This window comes from Cornus florida, unplaced genomic scaffold, assembly GCF_030987335.1.
Source record: "Cornus florida cultivar Cherokee Brave unplaced genomic scaffold, ASM3098733v1 CherokeeBrave_3.0.0_Hap2_Chr10, whole genome shotgun sequence".
NCBI classification, from domain to species: domain Eukaryota; kingdom Viridiplantae; phylum Streptophyta; class Magnoliopsida; order Cornales; family Cornaceae; genus Cornus; species Cornus florida.
In genome coordinates, this window is record NW_026775580.1 from 87,032,652 (window position 1) to 87,041,395 (window position 8,744).

At 37.1% G+C, this 8,744-nt stretch overlaps 1 protein-coding gene across 1 annotated transcript; it reads left to right on the plus strand.

The window, feature by feature from the left end:
- Positions 1 to 7,222: 7,222 nt before the first annotated feature.
- LOC132279761 (uncharacterized) lies at positions 7,223 to 8,744 on the plus strand. Its single transcript, XM_059781800.1, has one exon. The coding sequence runs from the start codon at positions 7,388 to 7,390 to the stop codon at positions 8,552 to 8,554; it is 1,167 nt and encodes a 388-aa protein (XP_059637783.1). The 5' UTR covers positions 7,223 to 7,387; the 3' UTR covers positions 8,555 to 8,744.

Consider the following 8,744-nt stretch of genomic DNA (forward strand, 5'->3'; position numbering starts at 1 on the left):
TTTTTCCACTTGCAATATTATTAAAGTAAATTATTCGAGTAAAAAAAAATTAAATTAATTATCCGGAGAATGCAAAATAAGTGCACTAAAAAAAATCCTATCTCGTGACACCTTAACCCCTCAACTATCCCGTTTGTTGCAAATTATTAGTTCATAGTCTCATATTTAACGTTAAGTGGAGGCACGTGACTCGTGTGACTTGGCCAAAATTCAGAATCCCAAATATACCCTACATTTGTGAGAATTCAATGCCCCGAAAACTTAAGGGCTACTCCACAAGGTTCGTCCACAGAGGGTGAGTAGGACCTAACTTCAAGCCGAAAGGCTTAGTCGACGGACAACAGTTGGATATTCTTGTACTATTGTTAGTCCCGAGGGATTAGGGCTGCAACTCGGGCGGATTTGACGTATAACTTGAGTCCAATTCACTATTTGAAATGCTAAACCCAAGTCCAATTCTAATCCTATCCTGAACCTTAACTACTCAATCTGAGTCCAACCCATCCTTCTACTTTTAAATTCGGATTTATATTCCGGATTAAAACTTCGGGTTATTTCAGATTACTCATATGGTTAATATTTATACCGAAAATTTAATATGACATTGAATTAGTTTTAGATTAAATTACTCTTAAATAAGAAAAAGTTTAAAGATTTTTTGTAAATTTTTAATAAATTATAAACAAATTTTTAGAAAATTAATTCTCCTAAATATTAAAATACAATAAGTTAAGATTTAACAAAAAAAAAAAAAAATGTTATAAAGAAAAAAAGTAATCATAGTTTAAATTTTATATATAATGTATTTATAAGTAAAAATATATATGAAAATAATATTCGAATTCGGGTTTGGGTTGGTTCGGGTTGCTAGCACTTCAACCTAAGCCCAACCCTAATTAAATTCGGGTTGAGATTTTTTAACCCAAGTCCAACCTTAATTGTAAAAATGATTGCCCAAACCTGTGAAAAATCGGGCTGGGCTCGGGTTACCCAATCCAAGTTGCACCCCTACGAGGGACGGAATGTAATACCCCTAATTTTAAAAAGGATATTCCTGGTATTTAATGGTATTTAATTTATTATTTAAGTGCATTTTATTTGATTATGTGTCATTATTTTTTTTATTAGGTGCTTAATTGTTTTCTTTTGTGGTGATTTAATTTATTTAAATGATATTTATTTTTAGTTATTTGATTGGAATTACTTGTTAGTGTTTTAATTATTTAAGTGGCATTAATGGTTTAAGTGTAATTAGTTTAGTTATTTAATTGGAATTACTTGTTAGTGTTTTAATTATTTAATTGGCATTAATGGTTTAAGTGTAATTGGTTTAATTATTCTATGTATGTCTTATTTTATGTGTGTCTTATTTGGTTTAATTGGGTTTACTAATTATTATTTTGTTCAATTAGATTATTTGTTAAGTATTTAATGGTGAATAGGGTAATTAGGTAAATACATCTAACTAGGGTTTTAATTATAGTATAAATTAGGGTTTTATATTATAGCTGTCGTAGGTTTCTACGTTAATTGGATGGGCCGGTTAGGATTGTGAGTTGGACTTAAATGAACCTAGGGTTTAGAAAAACTCTATAAGTATAAGGTAGACGTCTGTGTAGGGTTTTTTTTAAACAAAGCACACATTTTGTGGAAGTGGAGAAGGAAAAACGCAGTTTTTCACATTCTGCCAAAGTTTGATCAAAGCTCCGATCCAGCTTCGTCCGTGGTCCGATCGAGCTGAATTTTGGAGGAGAGGTTCACGACTCAGTGACGCACAATCTGAACGGTGGAGATCAGACTTTGACCTCTGGAACAGTGATTCGTACTCGTGAACAGTAACTGGGTCGCACAGGTTTTTTCCATTCTGCCCAGATTTCATCAAACATCCGATACCGCTTCGTCCGTAGTCCGATCGAGCTGAAATTTGGAGGATAGGTTCATGACTCAGTGTCGCACAATATGAACGGTAGAGATCAGATTTTGAGTTCGGGAATAGTGTTTCGTACCCATGAATAGTAACCGAGTTTTGGAACTCGCCGGGATTTTTTAAGAAGACGACGTTGAAACTTTGAACAAAAGTTTCTGAGGCAAGATTCTATCCTTACTCTTTCCCTTAGGCTTCATACTCTTTGCACTCTTAAATGATTCCAGGATTAAAGAAGATTAAACCAAACTAAAATGAAATCTGTTTTGCTATGAAACTGGTAGTTACAGTAGTGTTGTATGCTTGTTCAACCTAGACTAAGCATGTTTGTGAATGTATTGTGGTTCTGTGGTTCACGTTTTTCCTTACCACTGCTAGTATAAATTATTGGAAGGATGGGTCTAGATGATAGCTATCTTAACTTCTGTAATAGCAACTGTTGGAACTTAAATATTAGGAGGATTTGAGTTTAACACTAGATCGGTTTTGTGGAACACTATAATTTGAGCATGTCTACATACATACTGTGAATATTGTTTTGATACTTACATTATCACAGTTAGTATCAACTATAGAGGTTAGGATTTTGTGATACATACCCTACATATCTGTATGTCATTTGTAAGGTGTTAAATGGAAGTTTTAATTAATTCTGTCTTTATATCAGACTAAAGGGAACAACTTAAATTGGGCATGTATATGTTGTTTTTGTGACCCTGTTTATCAATGCTTATTTTATCACTGTTAACATTGAATGTTGGATGTTGGAATTTAGTTGATATATACTTGATTTATTGGTATTATTGACTACTGGAGGATTGGAAAGTAGGCACCGGTATGGGACGATGGCATACTAAGGACGGGTTTGGTTTTTAAAACAATATCATTACCCACCTACTTGGAATAAGGATGGGATTAACTAAAAGTTAAGTCCCGTGGATTTGTATTGTCATGGCAACTACTTGTTGAGCGGCAATACCAGGGATTTTGGATGGATTTTATATATGTACTGTTATGGTGCCTCGGTATGAGCTTGAGCCTCAGGACCGATGGCTAGGGAGCGTATATACATCGGGATGTGTAGCTGGCTACGATGGTTGGAGGTGTACCCTGTTCAGGTATAGGTACATATGCCCACTTCGTGTGCGTTTTAGCATGTTACCTCTATTCAGGTTGAGACCGACCTGTAATCCAGTGAGAGTCCTTTAGTGTGACTATATATATATTTACGGACTATTAGCTATTGTTGAATTGTTTAGGATGTACATGCGTATCGGGCCTCTGTTTGGATTGTAATAGTATAGAACTTGCGCGTGGGCCTGACCCACTTCTATTTTTCAGGTACACGACAGTTCCAGGCTTAGACGTGTTCGTGCTGAGCAGAGGTCTCTATTCACTCTTCCGATGATGTAGGGCTCTCTCTATAGTTTTATTTCTGGACGTTTATTACAGTTGTTCTATCTTCCGTTTGGATGTTTAATAGGGGTCCACTAGAGATGGATTCCCAAGTTGTAAACTGATGGAGTTTTGGAGTTTGGGTTTGATGAATTTTAATAATTATAATATTTTGCGGATTCTATTTTTAGTTCCTTCCAGCTTTAATTTCATTTCTTAATTTATTTTGTATTCCGTGTTCATTATAAAATATTAATTGTTTGATATTCCCTCGGGTTTGGGCCTGGGCCTGATCAACCCGTGTCTCGGATCCAAGGGGTATCACACGGAATCATTATACCATTATATATATCATTCCATAGGTAGTGACAGTTGTGGTTTTTGAACTATTTTATTATGGAGTGGTTTGGAATGGTCATTCTTCCTTTAAATTTCATATCAACTAAAGAAATGGTTGGAATGAACGTTTCATTCCATTCTTTTATGCGTACCAAATTAGGCCTACGAGAATTTGAGGTGGTGTCGGGTTTTCATTAATTCTTTGTAGTCCACTACTGAACATATATAGTTCATTCGTTTCGCATGCACTAGAGAATAATCCAACAACATTTATAAGCAACTCCAAGAGAATTCGAACTTCCAAAGCTAATGGGAAAGTATATATTATTAGAAAATTTTAAAAATTATGGTTAAAATAAGTGAAACAAAAAAAAGGAAAATAAGTAAAAGCTTAGGCCTGTTTGACATGCATTTTGTTTCTGCTATTTTTGTTTTTGAGCTGCTATAATGTCGATTTTGGCAACAAAAGCTTGTTTGATGCAGGCTTGTTTTATTTTACACAGTACTAAAACACTTCGTGAACAGTGGCCCGATATTAAAACACCAAAAAGTTTTATTTTTTTATTTTTTTTATTTTGACAACTGTTCATGGCCCAAAACCATAACAGTAGCGCAACATGGGTCCTAAGTGCTAAAACACTTCATTCCTAAAACGTACTTCCGATTTTTTTCCAAAACACTCCTACAACAAAAACATTGTTTTTGTTTTAGCCAAAAACAAAGCATATGCCAAACAGGCCCTTAGTATGAGAGTTTTAGAACAAGAAGGGAAGCGAAATCAATTGAAGGGAGCAGATTTATTAATTTGTTGAACAATGTTTCCCTATCTGTATCACAAGTGGGAGGGAAAATGGAGAAGCATAAGAAGTAGGATTAGGGGAGCACAAAAATCTGGTCAAACCGAAAATCCAAATCGGACCGGACAGTTTGGTTTGGTTTGCTAATGGTTTGGTTTGGTCACGGTTCTAAATTTGTGAAACTGTAAAAATACAGTTTGGTCATGGTTTGAGATCCTTTATGACCGAACTAGATCGAACCGAACCATTATGTTATATATATATTCTTATTTATTTATTTATTTATATATACGTTAAATTATACAATATATATTGGGGTAAATTACACAGACACCCTCTGAGGTTAGGTCATATTTCAGCTAGATGAAGATTTTGGTTTTAATTTTCACTTACACCCCAATCATGCGAATTGACCCTTTTACCCTCAATTTTTTAATACAAAATTTATGTAATCTTAAATGACAAAAGACCCCCTATCCCTACTCCACACCATCGCCACCATCTCTGGCTCCCGACCACATCCACCACTGCATACCCGCCTACATCCACCACTGCATACCCCAAACCACTGCCGAAATGGACGTTCATGGCAAAAATGTTTTTAGATTTCTATTCCCCCTCACCACTGGAATTGAATAAGAAATCACTACTAAATCTTATCATTCAGTAAATAAGAAAATCAACCTAATAAACAATTATTTAGCCAATTTCCTTATTCACAACTACAAACCCAGTTAAAAGCACAAAACCCATACTATGATGCCATCAATTTCCCGTATCAAACAAAGTGTTAGAAAAAGGTCATAATCTGTCAGCATTTAAATTCCCAATTTAATTCTCTTAACCATTTTCTGATCGAAGGCGAAGTCGATTGCGGACGACGACGCTGAAGAGCAAGTTGATGTTGGCGGCGGGTGTCGGATTACAACCTTTACAGTGTCGCTATCAATATATCTCGGCGGTGGGACGTCGGATTACAGGCTTACAGCCTCGACGGCGTCGAAATCGGCGGAGAAAATCCGCGTCTCGTGCTCCTACAGGAGGGCTGGACCCAGCCCTTGTAGCGAAACCCAGTTCATGTCCGGCGACGAACGACAGAACTGAACTGACCCAGTTCCGGCGAGCTCCTAGTGTCGGCAAAACCAAACTCAATTATGGCAAGCTCCAAGTAGCAAAACCCAGTTCACTTGATTTGGTGGTGGTTGTGGGGGGTGATGATGGATGTGGCTGTGGGTGGTGGAGCTGTGATGTGGTGGGTCGGCGGCGGCGGTCTATGGTGGGGGTGATTGATGGTGGTGATATATATATATACACACACATACATATGTGTGTGTGATTTGGTGGACAAAACAGTGTCGTGGTGGTGGAAAAAAAAAAAAAAAAAACCTAAATCGAAGAAGGAAGAAAAGGATTGAGGAGAGAGAAAAATAAGACAAATTTGGCAATTTTAGACACCAATGATCTTTGCCGCCATTCTCTTCAATTGCCCCTTTCTCTCTCTCTCTCTAAGACCCTTTTCTTGTTTGGGAAAAATTCAACAATGGCAAAGAGGTAGAGAGAGAGAGTAAGGTTCATGACAGCAGCGGGGCGATGGTGATTGTGATGGGTAGTTTGGTCACAAAAAAAAGTCAATGTGAGGTCAAAGGGTAATATAGTCATTTAACACCTCAAAGTATTCTAATTTCATCAAAAATTAATTTTTGGGGTGTAAGTGAAATGTTAACCTACTAATTCAAATATAAGTGAAATCTAAAACCAAAATATTAATATAGGTGTAATATGACCTAACCACAGGGGGTCTAAGTGTAATTTACCCTATATATTATATGGTATAATATAATCCTCCAATTCAAATCACTTAGAAGTTTGTATCAACTATCAATCATATGGTCCAATCTTAATTCTCTTAGGTCTTATCAATTTATTAGATGATTCTTTTTTTTTTTTTAGTGTGGGCTAAATTTTGAATTTTGGTTGTTTGTTTGTTTGTTGTTGAATTAGTAATTATAAATATATTAGATTATTAGTAATTCTAAATTTATTCACCTTAGTTCTGGAAGTGATATAGAAGAATGAATTAAAAATTTTGAACATATTAATAGTTTTGAATGTGTTGGTAACTTAGTTTATTGTTGTGTATGTGGATTTTAAAATATGAATACTTCTGTAACAAAAAAAAAAAAAAAAAAAAAAAAAAAAAAAAAAAAAAAAAAAAAATCCGTGGAACCGAACCAAGCCAAACCGGTTTTTCACGATTTGGTTTGGTTTGGTTCATTTGGTCAAATGGTTCGGTTTGGCTCAAAATTTTATGAATTTGTTAGAATTGGTTTGGTTTAAAAATCCTCTTAAATCAGTTCAAACTGAACCTTATGCACCCTTAAGTAGAATTACTCTAAGTAGGATTACTAGATTTGTAACAAAAGAATTTTTATTTTATAATTTCACTCACATAACTGGAATGAATACTAAAGCACCATAATAGGGTTAAAAATTATTTTCTTTCCTTTTGGTCTTGAAGATCCATTCATGAAAGTGGACCGGGTTTGAATAAATGAATCTGATTGGGTACAGTGATTCGGCCTCTTCACTAAGTTGGGCTTCTCTGGTCAATCGGTCTATTATCCAGAAGTTTGGGCCTGTGTTCTAGCCCGGCAGGTTGGATTACCACATAGAGCTAACCAATCATATTCTGCCACGCAAACAGAACTCCTATACCAATTATCACCCCTCAACGTCACGGCACAGAACTTTCGTTAAACCTTCTCCTCAAAGCCGACAGACAGTATATACAGATATATAAATATATATATATATATATATATATAGATATAGAAAGAGTGAGAGAGAGAAGTTTTAATCGATCACTCTTCCATCTTCCATCTTCGATATCATTCAGTCTTCAAATTGAATACCAAAAACCCTAGAGAACAATATGCATACCCCAAAGCAACAACTCCAGATCTTCGTTCAATCCCCAGAGCTCCAAATTCCCATTCGTGCCCTAACCCTAAACCCTGTTGTCACCATACGCCACCTGAAGCTCTCTCTCCTCCCCCAAAACCTCCCAGCCGAAGCCCTAGATTCCTTCTTCTTCACCTTTAACGGCCGACCCATCTCCGATTCCTCCACAATTAAAAGTTCCCAACTTGCCCCTTTGTCCACGCTAAATCTACGATTTCGCCTCCCCGGTGGCGGTGGCGATGGCGGAGCCACCGGCGCCGAGTCCCGAGACTGTTACCTCAACATGTACGCGGTGAAGAAGCCGGATAAGGTCGACCCGAACGAGCAAAAGCTGTCCAAGTTTACGAATTGTGCGTTGTCGAACGAACCGTTGAAGCACCCAATTGTGGTGGATCTTCTCGGGAATGTGTTCAACAAGATGGCGCTTGTGGAGGCGTTGTTGGGGAAGAAATTGCCCAAAGCGTTCGGACACATAAAGGGTTTGAAGGATATGATTGCTGTTGAGCTCGCGTTGATACCTGGGTTGGCTTCAGTTGATGATGCGGCGGTTGGCGTGACACGGTTTCAGTGTCCAATTTCGGGTTTGGAGTTCAATGGGAAATACAAGTTTTTCGCTTTGAGGACTTGTGGGCATGTGTTGAGCTCCAAGGCTTTGAAGGAGGTTAAGTCCTCCGGATGTCTTGTTTGTCACAAGGATTTTTCGGAATCCGATAAGATTGTGATTAATGGGAGTGAGGAAGAGGTAAAGGCTTTGAGGGAGAGGATGGAGGAGGATAAGGCAAAGCTGAGGGAGAAGAAGGTGAAGAAGGTGAAGAATGGGAATGCAGATGAAGGTGTTTGTATGGAGTCATCGCGGTTGAGTGGGACGAAGCATGAGATTGATGATATTAAGGTAGCAGAAAAGGTTTCTGCAAAATTGAAGAATTGGAATGTGAATGTTGCTGCTAATGGTGCTAATGGTGGTGTAAAGGGTGCAAGCAATGGTTTGAGTAATGGTTCGGGAAAACGGTTCAAGGCAGGTGATGTGGCTCCAGCTAATGCTACTAAGGAAGTGTATGCCTCCATATTTACCTCGTCAAGAAAGTCTGATTTTAAAGAAACATATTCTTGCAGATCGCTCCCGCTTGGTAGAAATTGATTGATGACATTGTAAGGTTATCTCTTTGTGTTTTGTTCTGATGTGTTGTTTCTCATTCAGAAAAAAAAATAGCAAACGGTCCTCTTTTGTTACTGATTGCTACAGGATGATGATCCTCTTTATGTAACATATTGATCTTGATCAATGGATTGCTTATTTGATATGGTATTATCGGTTTTCTTCTTTGTAA